The 19,204-nt window shown below is 46.6% G+C and overlaps 3 protein-coding genes across 4 annotated transcripts; 2 read left to right on the forward strand and 1 right to left on the reverse strand.

The window, feature by feature from the left end:
• Positions 1-1,455: 1,455 nt before the first annotated feature.
• On the reverse strand, positions 1,456-18,285 carry LOC112572439. 2 transcript variants are annotated; one of them, XM_025252122.1, is made up of 4 exons: positions 18,014-18,285; positions 3,407-3,908; positions 2,823-3,071; positions 1,456-2,499 (listed from the first exon to the last, which is right to left on the reverse strand). In XM_025252122.1, the coding sequence occupies exons 2-4, from the start codon at positions 3,711-3,713 to the stop codon at positions 2,453-2,455; spliced, it is 603 nt and encodes a 200-aa protein (XP_025107907.1). In that variant the 5' UTR covers positions 3,714-3,908; positions 18,014-18,285; the 3' UTR covers positions 1,456-2,452. The 2 variants fall into 2 exon arrangements, with proteins under 2 accessions (XP_025107907.1, XP_025107917.1); XM_025252132.1 differs by lacking the exon at positions 18,014-18,285 and adding an exon at positions 4,113-4,230.
• LOC112572430 (G-protein coupled receptor GRL101-like) lies at positions 4,424-9,762 on the forward strand. Its single transcript, XM_025252110.1, has 2 exons — positions 4,424-4,926; positions 5,251-9,762. Exon 2 carries the CDS (start codon positions 6,341-6,343, stop codon positions 8,867-8,869), a length of 2,529 nt encoding a protein of 842 aa, XP_025107895.1. The 5' UTR covers positions 4,424-4,926; positions 5,251-6,340; the 3' UTR covers positions 8,870-9,762.
• Positions 11,182-15,554, forward strand: LOC112572421 (G-protein coupled receptor GRL101-like). Its single transcript, XM_025252097.1, has one exon. It carries the CDS (start codon positions 11,230-11,232, stop codon positions 14,578-14,580), a length of 3,351 nt encoding a protein of 1,116 aa, XP_025107882.1. The 5' UTR covers positions 11,182-11,229; the 3' UTR covers positions 14,581-15,554.
• Positions 18,286-19,204: the final 919 nt, after the last annotated feature.

The following is a 19,204-nucleotide window of genomic DNA, read 5'->3' on the forward strand; positions in this document are numbered from 1 at the left end:
TAGCTCACAAACTGTATCCTTACCTACTGTGATCCCCGTCATCATTATAAGAACCAGACTTGATACCCGAGTGCCCTATGGGCCCGTCAGCTTGTTGCGGGGTGGACACACATTTCTGCGGCTGGGTGACTGAGCTAGAGCTCACCTCTTTCTCCTTTACCTTTCTTTCTATTTCATGTCGGCTCTTTCTTGCATATTCTTTTTTTTTCAGTAAACTCTCCCACTCCTGTCTTGATGTTTTATCTTTCCTGTTTCAGTCGGCCTTTTTTCATATCTTCCTTTTTCCATCATGTCGTCTTTTCATTACTCTCTCTTCTCTGTGGCAGTCTTTAGGTCCCTTGTGTTTGTCGTGCAGGGCGACCTGTGTCGGGGAGGATGGGATCCTGGAGGTTGAGGTTCCTGATGAGTTGTGAAGCATCATACCAATGCACCTCTGTGGTCCTAACTTCTCCCAGGGGGCTGGTCTTGCTGTCCAAAGCTAAGCTAGAAGGTTGCTACATTCCTTCTGTGTCCCCGGTGCTGCAAATATCCGTTTTGCCACCGCTCGACTACATCCCACGTGTTGGACTCTATGGTGGATGGGAGAAGAAGGAACGAACCATACATTTTCCATTAAAGCTACAGTGAAAAGCAAACTGAGGAAATGCTACACACACAGTGAGCTGTGCTCATGGAGGATGAAGTGTGTGTGAAAGATAACTCGGGGGCCTGGCCATGCTTTCTTTGTCAGCAGTGGACGTTTGACATCTTTTCTTGGCAACAAGTTCATGTTTGGAGTAAGTTTCTGTGTTGTGGCGATTCTCAGGATGGACTGCAAGTGGACATCAGTAAGACGACTCCTGTGTGATGTTTTGTTCATCATCACAGAGAAAAGTCTCTCACACAAATATCTGCTGCCAAACATGCTCAAGATTCGAGCCGCATGTAGACGAGGGTGGGGCATCGTGTGTGGGAGGGAATGAGTGAAGTGTGCAGGCCCAACAGTCGTACTTTGCCTTCAGTCACTCATTACACAGCAGTTCTATCAGCTCCATCTGCAGATGCACAGGTGCAGTGTCCATGTCGACGGCAACTGGGTTGTGAAAGTTGGAAATTGTTTGTCTACACTTCAAACCACCAAAACGCTCACTGTTTTAAATTACTTAATTTGCCTGATTCTTTGTTACATTTATCAAGATGCAACCCGAGGAAACTTTTAGTTTACAAGCAAATCACACAGGAAAGTGAAGCATGCAACCAGTTGACTTCTCTGTTCATTAAAGTCTTCCTAATCTTTCCGTTTTTATTCTAACGCTTTTTTGTTGAAAGATGAAGTTACGTTTACACCAGATACAATGATGTCTTTAATTATAATAATTTATGTTTTCCATATCGTATCGTTTATTAGCAATAATGGTGTAAGGGGATAGAGAGAAGGATGTCTCTCAGTCACAAACCAGAACTCTTAATTTTATTTGTTTATTTACTGTTGACGTAAGACCAACATTCACCAATGATTAGACATGCTCCCCTTTTAAAAGTTGAGAATATTGTCAGCCAGTTATTCTGTGCACTTTCACCGTCTGCAAACGTTTTCAAAATGCATCTGCGGTGTCAGGATCCTTGTATATTTTAGTATTTGTATACAGTGTCTGAGCGCGTGCACACAAAGCGGTACATAAACAGTTATTCATTAAAACAATTGCTTACGAGAATAAATTGAAAAAAACATGCTTCAGTGGACACCGTACATAATGTGCTCTCCAAAAGAGAGAAACTTCACATGAGTTGAGAACATAACACCAGCTACCGGTCTAATGAAATAACAAAAGCAAAATTATTTTCAGAAAGATTACTCCCCCCAAAAAGAACCCTCGTACCTTAAGGCCCCTGTCTGGCAGTCTGGCCACCACTAGACCTTCACACACTAAGCGTGCTACATAGGTCATAACAGGTCATAACAGGTCATAACAGGTCATATTTATATCTTGACATAGCCGACAGCGAGACACCGGGAGACAATACATGGTTGAATACATGGTTGAAGAAACGCACACTCATTTGTATTCTCTCTTAACCGTTCACTCACGCGCTCGAAATCACTCAAACATTCAATTGTTTCTCTTAACAGTACACGTCACATTGGCTAATTAAACTAGCGCACGTCACAATGATCACCGAAACCACTTGACATGACACAGACACGCACACTGCACGTCACATGGGCCACACCTACATCCCCCTCCGTGCGATTCTTGGGAGGTCACCGCCTTGACCCCCACCTGAGTCTGAACACTGTTCACTTGTGGAGTCCAGTGAATGGCGAATGTCGCGCCACCAAGGGTTGTGTCGAGCAAAGCGGTTGACGTAACAGCGTCAAGGGTGGTGTCAGGGGAGACCACCCAACGGCACAGCACCAAGGTGGTGTCCGACCTGGCGCGTCGTTAGAGAGGACATCATTGTTTTTAAAGTTTTACAGACAGGTCACCCTGTAGACAATTTCAACCTCATCTGAAGGATCTGGAACAGAAAGACGAACTGTTACATTAAGACGTGCGTCACTCACTGAGGGTTTTGGAGGAAGAATGAAACGCATCAAGAAAACAATAAAATAGTTCAGAGGGCAAGCGATGGGGATGCAACTGTCTGTGGAAGAGACATCCGACCTACCGCTCAGCTGACAAGACAAACATCACACCACTCGTTAGCTTTCATTCATTTAAAGCAATCTCGTTAAAATCGCGCTAATGTGTACTGAAGCTACTATTTCCAATATAGCAGGTGGCGGAGGACAATAATATCTCATCGGAAGCCCCCACCGCCCACCTCCCGCAGGTAATTACCGGAGAGCTTGACATAGGATCTGTCGCTGACGTCAGCGGAGCTGCAGCAGTGGCGGGAGCTGTGCAGCGTCTTGACCCCGCTGCAGCAGCTCTTCAGGGCGTGTCCTATGGAGATCTTCCACAGGAAGACGATGACGAATGAGACGATGAGGAGGGCAATCATGAGACCAATGAGCGTGCCCTCTATGACCGGCAGCTGGACAGACTGTTGTTCTGAGTAGATTGACACCCGGGGTAGTTTGATGTAATCTGTCTCAAAAAAGGTCAATTGATTATTTCTTCACATCTCTCGCTTTTTTTTTCACTCAATCTCTGCTCTCTCTCTCTCTCTCTCACACATACACATTTACGCACGCGCACGCACAAACAGAGAGAAGACTGTAAGAGACAGTAACTTAAAAGAATGCATGTAGATGACTGAGCATGTGAAATGAGTGATACACGCACGAAAAATGGCGAACGGATCAGAAAAGTGAGGACTGTGAGGTTTTAAAATGGTGGTGACAGGATGGTGTACAGGTGGAAATGTGCAAAGATAAACTCCGGGCCCTGCTGTTACAAGATCGGAGGATCTTGCAGCTCACCTGGACAAAAGTCTGCACACGTTTCTTCAACGATGGCCACATCATCGCTGTTCACCGTCTGCAAACACAACTCATCGCAGTGGACGCAGGCGGCAGCGCTGGCGTTGTAGTACTCGTAGTGTGCGCACGGCACGCTGCTGACGTTGAGCCTCCCCCCGCTGTGCAGCAGACGCACGCCATCAGCAGCACAACAACACTGGTCAGGGGCTGCATCATCGTCATGGTGGGGTGACGTCCTCGCACACCTTGCCCAAACCACTCGTGTCCTCGCTGGCCAGTCGCTGTCTCGTGCTGCTCCAGAGCGCATGCGCCAGGGATGTTCTGAGAGTTCAAGGCCGAGGTTAGGTCACGTTAGCTGGACCCAAGTCTTTGTGCCAACAATCGTTGGATCAGAGTTGAGTTTGAAACCACGTCACCTTCTCTACATGGCAGCATGCAACTTCGGGAGACAGAGACTGGAAGTGGAGGCCGCAATGGTAGGAAATATCTTTATGCTTCATTTCTGCAAGAATGAATAAAAACAATGAACATCATCATCTAATATTAGAGCATGTTCATCTGCCGTTAACTTTTATACATCCACTAGCACTGTGTATAACCTCAGGCACAGGAACCGACAGTCAAGGTCTATCAGATCGTGTGACGTGTGAAGGATGAGGGAAGTAGGGATGGGGATGCCAGTGGGTGGCTGCAACACAGAGTTGACCTGAGTGTGACCCGGAACGATTAGTCATACGCATGAATAGCTGACGGCACTCGACGAGCAGACAGCTGGGTGCGCACGCACTGGACACCCGACTACAAATTAATTGTTGTCTGTTTTGGGGACCAGCGAGGAGACATGTTTGATGTTTGACAAATTTGATGTTTCACAACCAATGTAGAAATACGAAACCGAGCGAAGGGGGAAGCTCACAGACATCGACATACGTCACAGTGTTGACGATTCCGAGCAAGCGATAACCGTGACGTGCGTTTTTATCACGTGACGTGCTTTTAATAGCTGTTTCCTAGAGAGATGTGACTATCATCACGTGACTTTGTCAGCCCAACGTAAAGCTACTTCTGATACTCCCGTGACGCTAACCAATGTCAAATCACGAGGAAGCTTTGCTGTGACTTGTGTTTGTTTGTTGCTTTGTATGTAGGGTAAGCAAAGTGACATCACAAGAACTAAAGTACAGCCTGTCAAATGCACAGCGAATGACAGAAAGTGTCACAAGCTAGAAACAACAAAATAATCTTCAAGGCAGTCTCCGAGGTAACTCGTGAGGCGTGTCCGTGCTCGTGTGGTGCGGCGGAAGAAGCTTCTTGTCCTTCAAGCATGGCGCGCCGACGACTTTGCAGAGATCTACTTTTTGTTGTCTTGCTCTGCGCTGGGTCGGGCACAGGGGCCGAAGTGAACGAGGTCGCAGTGACCCCGACTTTGAACCTTAACAGTGTAAATGATGTTACGACTCCAGGTGACATCATCACGACCGCCCCATCAAAGGCTGCTGTTTCAAAAAGAAGTGCATCAGGTAATGAAAACTATTTTTATCGTTTTTTATCTAGTCTTCATGTTAATAATCATCGCCGCTGTTGCCATAATTATCGTCGTCAGTTTTCTATCTTTTACACATAAATAAACCGTGAAGTTTGTTCATTTTATTTTCTCTGGGGCATAAATGTATTTTATTTCACCACGAACTATATCATTTGAATACGCTGCTCTGTACCAGTCGTAGACATATTCCCAACTCGATATTCAGAATGTTTCTTTTATACATAGAAGGATGATTTATTGCACAGTACTTTTGATTCCACGCTGCGATAATATTACAGTTTGGTGGAATTTATTTTAGGGATGAGGTTACCAAGAAACGAGTGTGCAGAGTCGACGCAGATCATTACGGATCTCAAAGGTATCATCCAATGGCAAGCCACGCAGAACTGTAGCGCCACCTGGCAATGGAACATTTCAGTCGAGCTGTCGCATCACATCGTGCTTCAACTCAGAGAGCTTTACTTGCCACCCAGAGGTCCAGGTCAGGAAAACGACAGCCTGCACATCCATGGACAGCTGTCATCCGTGACGGGTACCAAGGTCCTCGACTTCCGCCAAAGCGCGAAGCGTGCCCATGCCCCCGGTTTTCGTCCGCTCCAACACAGTTCTTGTTCAACTGGCGGCACACGGGGCAGGCTCCATGTTGGAGCTTACATTCTCGAGCTATCCCGCGCAAACGTTGCCCCCCGAGACGTCCAGTGGAAAATATCGCTGTTCCTCTCCGTTCCTCGTTCCTCTGGAGCTGCAGTGCGACTTTGTAGAGCAGTGTGAAGAAGGTGAAGACGAGAGCAGGTGCAGCTACTCGAGGGAGGGCTGCAATGGCTGGATGCCCCTTGACATCTTCCACTGCTTGACAGTCGTGAACAACTCTGTGGCTCTGACCCCCACACAGGCGGACTTGGAATGCACGAAGACCACGGGCGCCAATCTGGCGGCTCTGTATACCCCAATGGAAATCAAGCAAGTGGCTAAAGTCTTTTCTCTGCTGGGACTTTCATTCGTTGTGGTTGGAGCCATTACTGTGAACGCCGTTAATAGTGAGTTTCAGCACCTCTATCGTTTTCTCTGGAGCTGGGACAATAACAGAGTCACCTTCTTCAGCACCATGGACCTAGACGAGAAGGACACGATCAAACTCTGTGTAGCTGTCGTAGTCCATCCAGTCGTATTGTTGCGGATAATCAACTGTACGAGCACCTACCACACCTTTGCGTGCCTTAAAGGAAGAGTGTCCCCGAAAGACACTAGCTTCACCTTTAGTTATTCAGCTTCCTCGACTGGTCGATACCAAATGGCCGCTTCCCCTTCAAACATGTCCTGATGGCTCTCTTAGCCATCATTTCCATCCTTGCAGTTTCCGGAAATCCACAAGCAATCTTCCTAGCTTCATGTGCGACAACAAGCAGATGGTGCACTACTCTTTAACCTGCGACGGCCTCAGTGACTGTGACGACGGGACCGATGAGGGTTTCTGCTTAAAGGAAAAGCGAAGTAAAGTTTTGCGGAATCTGACTTACGAATGCACCCAGATGTTACAAATCATTCCTAAGTCACGTAGGTGCGACGGAAAAGCCGACTGTCATGATAAGAGCGACGAAGAGCGATGTCTGGAATGTCAGGAAGGCTTAGTGAGCTGTGTGGACTTCGGGTGCTCACCCAAAGACTTTGAAATGAACGGCATAGCTTTTGGACACTGTCCACATATCATCAAGCACAAAAGGGATACTTTATTTACATTACACAGGAATGACAGCTATAGGGATAAAAGGGTCACAGTAAAGCTGAACAGATATGGGCGTGTGCAGTTAGTACCAATGAACCAGCAGGAGCCGTGTCCCGAAACACATGTTCAGTGCAAAGACGGTCCATGCATTCCTTCCTTCCTCGTTCAAAACGGGGAAAATGATTGTCCACTGCTGGAAGACGAGGTCTGGAACCCGAAAGTCAATTGTTCCGGTTATTACCGCTGCTACAGGTACAGTGTATGTCTGCACCCCACCTACCTATGTGATGGTATCGTTCAATGCCCTTACAAGGACGACGAGGCCTACTGCCAACTAACATGCCCCAGTGAGTGCATTTGCGAAGGTTTGTCCCTAACATGCGAAAAGGTCTTCCCCGCGGAAAAATACGCCATGGCTCGCTATCTGGACTTAAGCAAGTCGGAGAACATACAAGACTTGCAGGAGCTTAACAAGCTGACCTTTTTAACCTTTCTGAACCTCTCCTTCTGTGGCCTGACTAATGTCTCTCTTGGGACTGGTCTCCATCATTTAAAGGTTTTGGACCTTAGCTTCAATAGACTGACTTCAGTTTCCAATATAGTCTTGAGCAATCTTTGTGGGTTGAATCTCTTGATACTGTCTAACAACCCGCTGTTCTCAAGTCTTGATGAAACTCTCAATGCTTTCATGAAAACTATTGGTTCTCGACACTTGAACAGCCTCGTCCTTGCAAACACTGGCATCAGGTCCATACCTGAAGGAAACTTTTCTTCCTTTTCGGATATCACTGACCTCGACATCACTAAAAACCCCTTGGAAATATTTTCTGGAAGGTCCTTCGACAGCTTCACTAATCTCAAAGTTCTGAAAACGCATTATTTTACTGTTTGTTGTTTTTTTATGTCTGTGAGGAAGGATGCCATATGCATAGCTCCACTCGAGCTACTTTCGTCGTGCTACAACCTTGTGCAAAGCATCCTCATCCAGACACTCTCCATAATCATAGCTATCGTACTCTCTTTAGGTAACGGTATCGTTCTGGTTTACCTGTTACACCGTGGGTGTAGGGGCTCTGTCAAGGGTCCCCTGGTCACAGGGTTCAATTTAAGCATCGCTGACTTCTGCATGGGTATCTACCTCATTATCCTGCTAAGCGCGGATAGCGTATATCGAGGAGAATTCGACACCTACGAGAAACACTGGCGAGAGAGCTCTGCTTGCAAGGTGGCAGGCTTCTTGGTGGTGACCTCTCACATGGCCAAGGTTCTCCTTCTCTGTCTGGACACTGTGAGCCGCCTGCTGGTAAAGAAGTTGAACTTCCACTTCGACGTGCGATTCGACATTTTGCTTCGCGGTTCCTTGTGGGGACTCAGTCTAGTCTTCGCCGCGGTGCCATTGTTGTGGTCCGCAAGGGACTGGAGCTCTTACAGCCTGACCAACACGTGCGTGCCCTATCCTATCTTTTCCCAGAATTCTGTAGCTTATTGGTACACCTTCGTACTGTTCGTCCTTTTTAGCTGGCTTGCGTCTATGGTCGTCTGCTGTGGACAACTGTACTTGTTCTTCTGCGGCCACAGGGTAGCCTTCTTCTCAATAAAGTCCTCGCGCCGACAAGACAGGAGGAAGCCTGCCGTAGGCCATGTCCTCCCAGCTGTCGTGTCCAGTGCCTGTTGCTATGCGATGGTAGGCCTTATTGCGGTTCTGTCGGCTGTGGGAGTTGAGTATTACCACGGAGTAAACATCTTAACCGTTATTTTCCTTTTGCTTGGCAACTCGGCGGTGAGCCCTCTTCTGCAGATCATGATTCTGCGCAGGGACATGCGGCACAAACGCAGAAAGAAAAGTAATGTGGAGGTGACTCTGAACCGACTTCGAGAACAGATAGAAACCTGGCCCCTGGAGGCTCTGGACCAGCTCATCCGTGACTTGTACTACGTCCTGACGATCATGCGAAAGAGGGAGCGCATGGAGCTAGAGTACAGGGTGCGCATACAGCAAGACCAGCAGGAGCAGGAAAACCAGAAAGCACAAGTCCTGCCCAACACATCGGAGACACAAGCGACACTCCCGAAAGATACTTGTGTAATGGTGGAAGAGAAAAACCGCGATGAAGAACTGCTAACAACTGACGATGTAAAAAATGATGAAATCAGGGGAGACCAGACCAGCTCTGATGATCAGATCATGAAATAAAAATAGCAATAATGCTGCTTCTTGCATGTTTCTGTGATGTAGACAGCATTTCGATCAAAAACCAAACAATATCGACAACCACCTTCTGTCCTTTCCCGAAAAAACAAACTTGGCAAAGCCAGAACCATTCCGTTCATCTTCACACAACCACAGTTTGTTTATTGTTTGCACCATCACACACTCGTAGCACCCACAGCACAACCCATTCCAACCGCATAAAGGCTTTATAATGAGAAAAGGGAAAGACTATTTTCTGCAAAATAATAATAATAAAAAGCTACAAATCTGTCGAGATTTGTCGGGTTGGGGTTTGATACTGGTATATTTGCTACAAAATAGTCCGCCGAAAAGAAAATGTAAAAACCAAATGAAGAGAGGAAAAAAGAACCATGAACTATACAGCATTGTTGATTTTATATGTAAAATATGATTGATGTTTTATCTATTCAATATGATCGCTGTTTTTTGTGTTTTTTTTTTAGCTTTTTGCTCGTATTATGGGGTCACAATTTCCAGTGTCCACAGTTCTGGTTCGCATTAAAGTTTTCTTAAAAACCAGTCCTCGAATCAGCCCATGATTTTATGAGGGTACAGTTGTGACTTTCTGTTAATATTTGCACTTTCACAACATTACAAGAACTAAATAAGAAAGAAGCAAAGATGGCAACTCAAACATGAAACTCTCTTTGTAGTTTTTAACCAGAACCGTCAAAGAAACTTGCCAACAGAGCATGAAGCCAAAACTTCCAAGCATTTTTCATTGCGTTCGAACTTTAAAAGCTCATCCAACTTTCTCAATTGCAGTCAGAATTGACGCAAGCTATCAACTACTACTATCACTACGAGCACAAGAACGGGACACAATCAGTTTTGAAGATAGAAACAAGTGATAGGTGTCGTCACCACACCTCAACATGCATGCTTGGTGTGAAAAGAGGGACATCCATAATCTGAGAAATCCTCCACATAGCCGATGGTGCTAATTCTGTTCGAGTTGTTCCTCTTGGAGTAGTTCTGGTCCTACAGATGTTTCCATATAACCCTGACATTCATCGTAAAGACGAATTCGTGAGCACAACAAAACTTTCCCATTGATAGGACTTAGTCATTGCATGCGCATGAAATCTCGGAACCGGAAGCTGAGTTTAAAGCATCTGATTGCTGGTTGTGCATTTGTTTGATCTGTAAAAGTGAAGGAAGTTGTCTGACAGGATGGCAGTACCTGAATGGACAGACACTGTGGTGTCCCTGGCTTACCTTTTGTGTGTTGCACACACAGTATTGCGAGCAGACACATTGCTGGTACCCAAGACTAACTTCAGCAGTGACACTAATGTCAGTGACAGGAGAAGTCAGCTGCCAATCCTGGCAGAAGAAAATAAGACTGTGATTACAGGGTCCAGACAACAGGCATCATGGAATCCAATGAAGACACCAACTCAAGGTACCAAGCACACAAAGACAAGGAGACAAGCAAGGAGTGTGAGGACGTCTCTCAACATCTCAAAGCCAGGTACTGACAGCACACAAATCCTTATAAACAATGTTTAGCCCAGCCCAGTGACACACAGACTCTTCAGTTCATTTGTCATGTTTTAGGCCAAGAGTCAAAATGTCTTTATTTCCTTCATAACTAGTACTCATCTGTTTTACTGAACACGCTGCGATCACGTGTCTGGCTGATGGACCAAGAATGCCGACTGGGAGCTTACTGATAGAAAATAAATAGAGGAAAGCTAATATTAACAGAAGGCAATAAAGAAATATACTATTTGATCGATTTACTGACTAATTGAGTGGTTGATCTACTCTAAATGTCTTAATATAACATTTTGTTTTTCTTCCATTTCTTGTCTTTTCAAAACCGATTTTATGTAACAGGAACAGATGTCCGAGGGCCATTGACAAGACCCCCGCGCAAGGCCAGTCCGGTAACAAACACAGGAAGGTGCGCGGACTCAAAGAACAATATGAAGTCCAAAGGAAACATCACTTTTACTTCTGGAAAGGATGCTGACATGACCTGGACCATCTCTGTACACTCTTCATGCCACCTGGTCCTACAAGTGCAGAAGCTGTACTTCAACGAGGCTGAGAATCCAAGCCTTTCTTTCAACTTCACCACCGAATTTTCTCCCACTGTTCACGTGAAACACTACCGCTCTAGTGTTCCTTTCCCCCTTCCACCTGTCTTTATTCGCGCCAGCACCGTGCAGGTGCGCATCACCACCTCACAGCCGAGGTCGCGGGTGGACATTACCTACGCCGCTTACCTGTCGTCTGTCCTGCCTCCAGAAACAGAGGAGGGCAAATACAACTGCTCCCCTCCCTACACTATTCCCGCAGTGTTAAAGTGCGACATGGTCGAACAATGCCTCGGAGGAGAGGACGAGAAAGATTGCCCGTACAAAAGCAAGAACTGCGAGGCCAACTGGTTGCAGGCTGGATTTCACTGCCTGCTCTTCAGGTTTCCCACCAATGGTCTGTCTATCATGGCTGCCGAGGACGAGTGCCAGAGCATGTACGGGGCCGAGCTGGCGGCTCTGCAGGATGCTGAATGCAGCACGCTTGCGGCTCGTGTCTTGCTGCTGCATGGCTTCACGGAGGCCGCCGTGGGACTGCGGCGAGCTCGGACAGTGAACGTCTTCACCCAGAGCATGTACCGCTTCCTGTGGCAGTGGAACACGGACAGCACTGTGGTATTCAGCTCTCTGCATCGCAGTATCCACGACCTGTACTATGAGTGCGCCACCATTCACGTGTCCGGGATAGTCAACTTGAAGGCCGAAGACTGCCTTTCTGTCTGGCGCGTGCACATTTGTGACAAGAAAATCAAGAACGATTTTTCACCGACGCCGATCAAGCGTCCAGCCCTGTCCTCCAGCCTTGCCTGGAAAATCCCGTTGACAAAATGCGCCGACGGGACGTTTGTTCACGTCTTTCATACCTGTTCAACAGTAGAACACCAGAGTTCGATCCCCAAGTTCAGATGTTGTAATGGCATAAAAGTGCACTACGCAGTCACGTGTAACGGAATCGACGACTGCGGAGATAAATGTGACGAGAGATTTTGCAAGACTATCGCGGCCCATAGATTAGTCAAGGCAACTAAACTGAAGTGCTTGCGGGAATTTCAGCTGGTTCGGAAAGGTGATCGATGCGATGGAAAGGTTGACTGCTACGATTTAACCGATGAACAGAACTGTGAACGCTGCTCCAATGACCTCATACGATGCAGAGAGTTAGGGTGCTTGCATAGAAAATATCTACATTTCTTCCATAACAGGTTCAATCTAAAACACCTATGTCTTTCTGAGTTGACAAATGAAACACAGGAAAAACCCACGACCACGACAATATATGATTTATTTCTGCCTGACATCATTGAACTTGACGGATACGGGATGGTTGGAAGAAGGAGGTTATCACCCGGAGAGAAATGTCCATCGACTCATATCCAGTGCAACAATGGGAGGTGCATTCCGTCCTACCTGCTCAACAACAATGTCCAAGACTGCCTCTACGGGGAAGACGAGATGGAAGACGGGGGGGTTACTCCTGGGTATTACCGTTGTTACAAGTCCGACGTGCGCCTGCATCCCGACTACTTCTGCGACGGGCTGTACCACTGTCCTTACAAGGACGACGAGAAGTATTGCGATGACCTCTGCCCCTCGAACTGCAAGTGTGAAGGGTTGGCTTTCAAGTGCAGTAAAATAGAGGAAAGGGAGAAATTTGTCGACGTGAGGTATCTGGACCTTAGTTGGTCTCTTCTTCCAGAACACTGGAGCAACCACTCCAAGTTACCTCTGCTCCAGCATCTCAATCTCTCTCACTGCGGATTAAACTTCATATCATTTCCCGACCTGCCTCTCCTGTCCGTGCTAGACCTCAGCTTCAATAATCTATCGTCAATCAGAAACATCAGGCTTTTGCCTCTCTACCATTTAAGGAACCTGATCTTGTCGAACAACCCTATACTCCCAAAGATCGATCAAGCCTTCACTCGATTCCTTGTGTCTTCACGGATGCATCTACTCTCCAATTTGCAACTCGCAAACACCAGCATAACATCCATAGAGGCTAATGTTTTCAGGCCGCTGAAAAGGCTGAAGTGTTTGAACCTTCGTGAAAATAAAATCGAAGATTTTGGCGAAAACTCTCTCAAAGGTTTCGAGAACCTTCAGATTTTAGAAACTGATGACAGGCGACTGTGCTGTCTTTTCGAGGTGAGTCATTCAAAAGCGCTGTTTCAGTGTCAGGTCACAAAGGGGGTGATTAGTAAATGCGATTACTTACTGGAAACCAACTTCTTACGCTTCTCACTTTGGGTTCTGTCCCTTGTCACTATTGCCAGCAACGTCGTGGCGCTGTTGTATCGCATCTGGATGCAAGTGGGCAAAGGCTTCTTGACATTTCAGGTCCTGGTGTGCAACCTGTGCATGGCTGACATGCTGATGGGTGTGTATCTGCTGATCATCGGCTCGGCTGACGCTGCGTATGACGGATACTACACGCTTCACCCCGAGAAGTGGACGCAGAGTTTCGCCTGCAAGGCTGCTGGCTTCCTGTCCCTGGTCTCCAGCGAGATGTCCGCCTTCGTCATCTGCATGATCAGCGTTGACCGTGCTCTTGTCCTCAACTTCCCCCTCCACAACCGGCTCCACCTGAGAGCCAAGGCCGCCCAGAAGATTTGCTACTTTCTGTGGCTCACCAGTGTCGTCCTGGCGCTGCTGCCCACGTTTCTCGGAGGGTCGGAACCGCGCAGCCCGAATGGATTATGCGTGCTCTTGCCTATCACCCCCGGAGACTTTGAGCGAAAGGATTACTCCTCCCAATTTTTCATCATTCTCAACACCATCCTCCTTCTGGTCATACTTTTCAGTCAGTTCTTTGTCATATACACGATCCTCAGGTCTGTGTCTAGACCCAACAGGTGCAGCAAGCAGGTACAGCAAGACTTGACTGCCTCCCGCCGCCTCCTTCTTATCATCCTCGTCAACTTCTGCTGCTGGTTTCCGATCAGCGTTTCTGGTTTCCTATTGTGGGCAGGTAGACCCTTGCCTAACGACCTCAGTGTCTGGTTTGCTATTTTTGTCCTGCCCCTGAATTTCGCCTTGGATCCCTTCCTTTACACCCTGAACTCCGTGATCGACAAGTGGAATCAGAGACGGAAGGAGGAAGCAATTAAGCGGACGCAGAGCAGACTTCGAGCACAGTTGTTCTCCTGGCCGATGGCGACTGTCATTCATCTGCTGCACGACTGCAAAAGCGCCAGAAACAGAGCTCTGGCAGCATCTCGGAGGACTAACGAAGATTTTAATTCGGGAACAGGTGTATCTGGTGATTTCTCGGAGCTGCAAGGTTATCGGCATTTTACCCCAAATAGGAAAAAAATAAATAAATTTGACGATTCAGCACCGGACGAAATTCAATGCCGTAGTGCAGCAGAATTTGAGAACAGAAGTCTTAGCTTGTCAACATATGACAACAGTATATACGGTGACTTTGAGGAACCAGAGAATCGCAATTCTCCTGCCTCAGCAGATTACGAATACAATAACTGGCTTAGGTTAGCCTCACCTGGGAGCCAGAGCAGTCCAAGCTCCAGACTGGGTGAAGGCAAGAGGTGCAGGAGGTTAGACAACCTTTCTACTGAGTCAGAGTGTAACTCAGAAGTGTTTGGAGCACTCAAGCCTGTCGTCACCTGAAAGCTGCCATCACCCAGGATATGCAACACCGGAAAGCTTACTTTCTTGGAATACAGCAATGGCTGATGACCAGCACTTCCCCAGTTTAACATCCCCTGACACTCGGAATTCCCCAGTGTTAACAAGAACTGAACCGGAGCCCGTGAACTCGATAAAATGAATTAATTTAGCTTGGCAGCAGGTGTCTAACTTAGAAACCAGAACTGTCCAGGCTGAGCAGATCTTGAGGACAACGACTGCCACTCAAACATCTGTTTACTTGACCTTAGTTCAGCAGGGTTCACACACTCTGACCCCAATTAGCACAATACGATGACTACAATGGCCTCGTGAAGTGTCATCTGATTACTAAGGTGGGAATCGTGTGACATGCTACTTGCTCAGACCATCTGATGACAAGAATGACACTGGATTACATACCTTGGGATTAGGACTTGTGTCACGGAAGCTGTGAACTGGGATAATCCCAGTTTAGTGGGCTGAGCACTTTGTTATTCCAATCCTAGAATTACTTTTACCCAAGTTTAGAATTATGTGAACTGATAGCAACTTGTTGCGCTAAATCCAAGTAGATATAAAGCAAGCACAAAACAAGAGAAATGTATTGCCTCAGACATTGTTAACATTCATGTCAACATCGTTGACCTGTTTATCTACAAGACCTTTGTTTGTGACTGTGTGTGGACTGTGCATTGTCTGAACATTCTCAGACTTTCAGGATGCCTGTCCTGACATCAAACCGCCTCGTGGACATCTGAACTGCTGTGCTGAAGTCTTTACAACATCGTAGTCAGATTCAACGATTGTAAGGTGGTTAGTTCCACCAGGGGGACAACTCTCCTTTGTGTCTTATTATCGTATTAAGTTTTCTGAATTTATCTTTCTGTTTCCTTCTGTGTCTGGTTTGTTGTGTTTGTGCTGGTGGTGATGTGTGTGTGTACATATATATATATAGAGAGAAATATGCGTGTGTGAGTGCGAGTGCGTGCGAGTACCTGCTTGCAGGAGATGGAGAAGAATGTTTCTAAAATATTAAATTATTATAAAAAGTGTAGAGCCTCTGTGAAGTGGGGAGTTAGTAAAAACGATGATGGATTTATATTTCTCAATAGTATTCTTTGTCTATTTATATAGTGGAGGTCACTGAAATATCCTCTCTCGGGTTTCAAGCCGATGGATCGGAGAATATCAGTAACATATGAATACGTTCATGGAATTGGGTCTCAAAGTCATCTTCTACCTCTGAAGCACCCCGTCATCATCATCATCATCATCATCATCATCATCATCTCTATTGTCTTAGGGACGGTGGGAACATTTTTGTAAAATTTTCTGCGTATCACTGTGATATGTAGCTACACTGAAATTGTTTTAAAAAAACTATAAAAAAAGCAGGTAGGACTACTTGCAAAAACACTTTGAGAGAGATCGCAATTTGAAAACAAACAAGAGCGGCACGACTGAGAGACAAAGTAGCAAAGTGAAAAAATGAACAAACGACTGTTGAGATGTAGTGGTAGCCGTATACAAGAGACATATATCTACCGTAGTGACATCAGTTGTCGAAGTTGCAGGCGCTGTCCTGTGTCCCACTGGCCCAACACTAGATGTCGCACCAAGCAGTCAGCAGACACTGACGTCAGTTCCGGCGACCGGTACAACAGCCGTCATAAGCTTCATAAGCTCGGAGCTGAGTCGGGGTCCGTGACGTCACGGAAGCGCATGCGCTCTACACAAGCTTGGGGAGGTGAGCATGGGCACGTACAGCGGCTCGGCTCGCCAGGGGTCGGAGTCATGAAGTGAGAGTAAGTCACCTCCCCAGGGCAGAACTGAGAACTCACGGACAAGCGTCTTGTTTCTCAGTTTATAAAGTGGCGTCCAGACCCTCGGACTCTTGTGTTTTCCTCCCTCTCCCCCGCCTTGTAACCACGGCCCTAGGGGGAAACGAACCTGCGGGGGTCTGGACACCAAGAGCTTCGGAAACAAGACTCTTTCCCTTGAATTCTCTCGTAACCCGCCCCCAGGTGTGCAGCCGATAAGAAGCGAAGTGTGAGGAGGGGGCGGCGAGGATGGGAAGTCAATTGAGAGAAGGGCTGATGTTAGTGTCAAAGATTAGATAGCCGTGGATAAGCCCTGGATAGTCTGCGTAAGGGATTTAGTTAAGGTTCTCGCCACATGCAGTTGAGATTTTCAGTCTTGCAAACAGTGATGGTCTGAGCACTCCAGGTGTTCGACACGCCAATGTTGACGGTGTGTTTGTGTGTTTGTCTGAGCGTACACACGTGTGATATGTGTGTGAGGGGGAGCTGGGTGTGTGAGGGGGAGTTGGGTGTGTGAGGGGGAGTTGGGTGTGTGAGGGGGAGTTGGGTGTGTGAGGGCACACATAGGAGAGGGGTTCCCCTCCGTGTCCTGCAGCCTACCTTGACCGATGAATCGCTTGCATCACCGTAACAGCGTGTCTGCTCAAACTGTGAACACTGACACACAGACAGGCAGACTAAGTTCATTTCTGAGTTTTGACAGTTAATTACGAGAGTCCGATGTTTGTGAAACACGAGTAGCTTGAAGTGGAAGTGTGTAAACTGGTCTTCAGAGAGTTTATCTCTGTTTATCCATGTGTTTATTTTCATCGAAAAGTCGGTAAGAAGAAGGGAGGTTATCAGGCGTCAGATTTATACACAGTTTTATGTTATTTCGGTACAAACCTGGAGTGTATATATGTAGGACTATTTATCTGTCTGTCTTCATGAATGTAAGTGTGTATGTTCTTTCATTTACATAGTCTCACTGCTGCTTTAAAATGCTTTTATAGTTTTTACGGAAAGAAATCGGAATGGGAATGTCACATAAAATGTCAGCTTTACGTTTCTAAATACTATTGGTTTATAAACATGTTTACAGAGAGCGAGAGAAAAGAGAAATATAATGTTTATGTCATCCCTACCTCACTACCGCAGCTGCTACTGATAGATAGAATGATAAAGAGCAATTGAGTGATGATGACAACGTCGATAATAATAATAATCAGCAGCGATGGCAGTAGCTTTAGCAACAGCAGTTTTTTTTCCTCCTGTCTGTTCCCACCTTCTTCTTTCTCTTTAAGCATCAATATATTCACTAAGGTAGTCTGTAGAAAACATTCGTGTGGAAAGCTGCTCCTTCCACTCAGCCAGGTGAGAACTCACTTTACATACGATCGTTGATAACATTTTGCCGCCGCTAGCAATTGCAGAACGAGAACAGACAAATAACAAAAAAAGGATGTGTACAAAAAAAAACCACTCTAAAAATCTTTGTTGCAAGGAGAATGTGTCATATTGACACAGTGAGCACACAGTAAATACACTGCTCGCCCTCTGCTGAAGTATGTGAAGGAATGATCGACTGCTGGGTGATGAGGAGAAAATAGTTTCAGTAATATTCACACGCTTACCTTGTGATCCGCTCTCCTCCCGACTCTGTCTACACACAGATAAGGGCCCAGCACCAGCCTCCGCGGGGAGACAACTCCTACCCACAGCGTCGACGCACAACTGAGGCCGTTGGAGGCACGACTTCGCCAACAATTCCGTTTGAACGCAAAACACACGCTGCCGTCTGCTTAAAACGGTGTCAAAGGTTAGCGTCCCTCGATCAAGGTTTCCTCTAGCAGTGACTCACAAGCTCGTGATTCACCTGCGAAACTTGCACCCCAGCCTCCCCTCCTCCTCCACCCAGCCCTCCCTACTCAGGGGGATGTAGAGGGGGAGAGGGAGGAGCTTTAGATATCTTAATAGCAGGCAGGCAAGGCAGGTATGGATGCTCTCCGGAATCCCCCGGCTTGAAGGAATTCCGAGTTAAGTTTTCTTGGGGAAAGCATGTCAAATGTAGGGTGAGCGTCTTCCACACGCATACGACTACGAATACTTTGCTGCTGGTATTAAGTGGTCCTCGAAACTAATTACTGAGCTCAATTAATTCAGGTAAACTCAGTTTCAGATAGTTTTTAACAATGAACATGTGATCACATGAACTGAATAAATAAATTAAGTGATGTTAGATAAGAAAAAAGTAGGTGTTCTAAACGGATGTGTTAACTGCACAGCGAAACCTGCGTGTGACTGACAGGTGTGACAAGCTGACTGACAGGTGTGACACAATCGCTGGCAATGACAGGTGACTGACAGGTGTGACACAATCGCTGGCAAAGACAGTTGTGACACAATCGCTGGCAAGGACGGTCATTGGCTAGTTTAAACGGAAGATTTGACCTTAGCCTGTTGATCACTCCTAACCCTTCGGCGCCTGCTGAAAGTGAAAATAGCTGCTGACGTCATTTTTACCTGTCGATCCAACCCTCGGGCCATTCACGCGTGTCAATAAAAGGATTGTTTACGTCAGTATGATCATCTTTTTAAAAAACTTACCTTTTAAGGAGATGCACAGGTGTGAAACAGAGTGACAGCAGCAGATTGTCAGGTAAATATTGTGTGTGTATGTGAGTGTGTTACACGTGTCTGGGTTGTGTATGTGTTGTGTGTTGTGTATGCGTTATGCGTGTGTATGTCTGTGTGTTCACACAATCAGCTCTCCTCAAAGATGAGATCTTCTCTGTGGACGCTGTACTGATGGAATGAACTTTACT

This window comes from Pomacea canaliculata, linkage group LG1, assembly GCF_003073045.1.
Source record: "Pomacea canaliculata isolate SZHN2017 linkage group LG1, ASM307304v1, whole genome shotgun sequence".
In the NCBI taxonomy this organism is placed as follows: domain Eukaryota; kingdom Metazoa; phylum Mollusca; class Gastropoda; order Architaenioglossa; family Ampullariidae; genus Pomacea; species Pomacea canaliculata.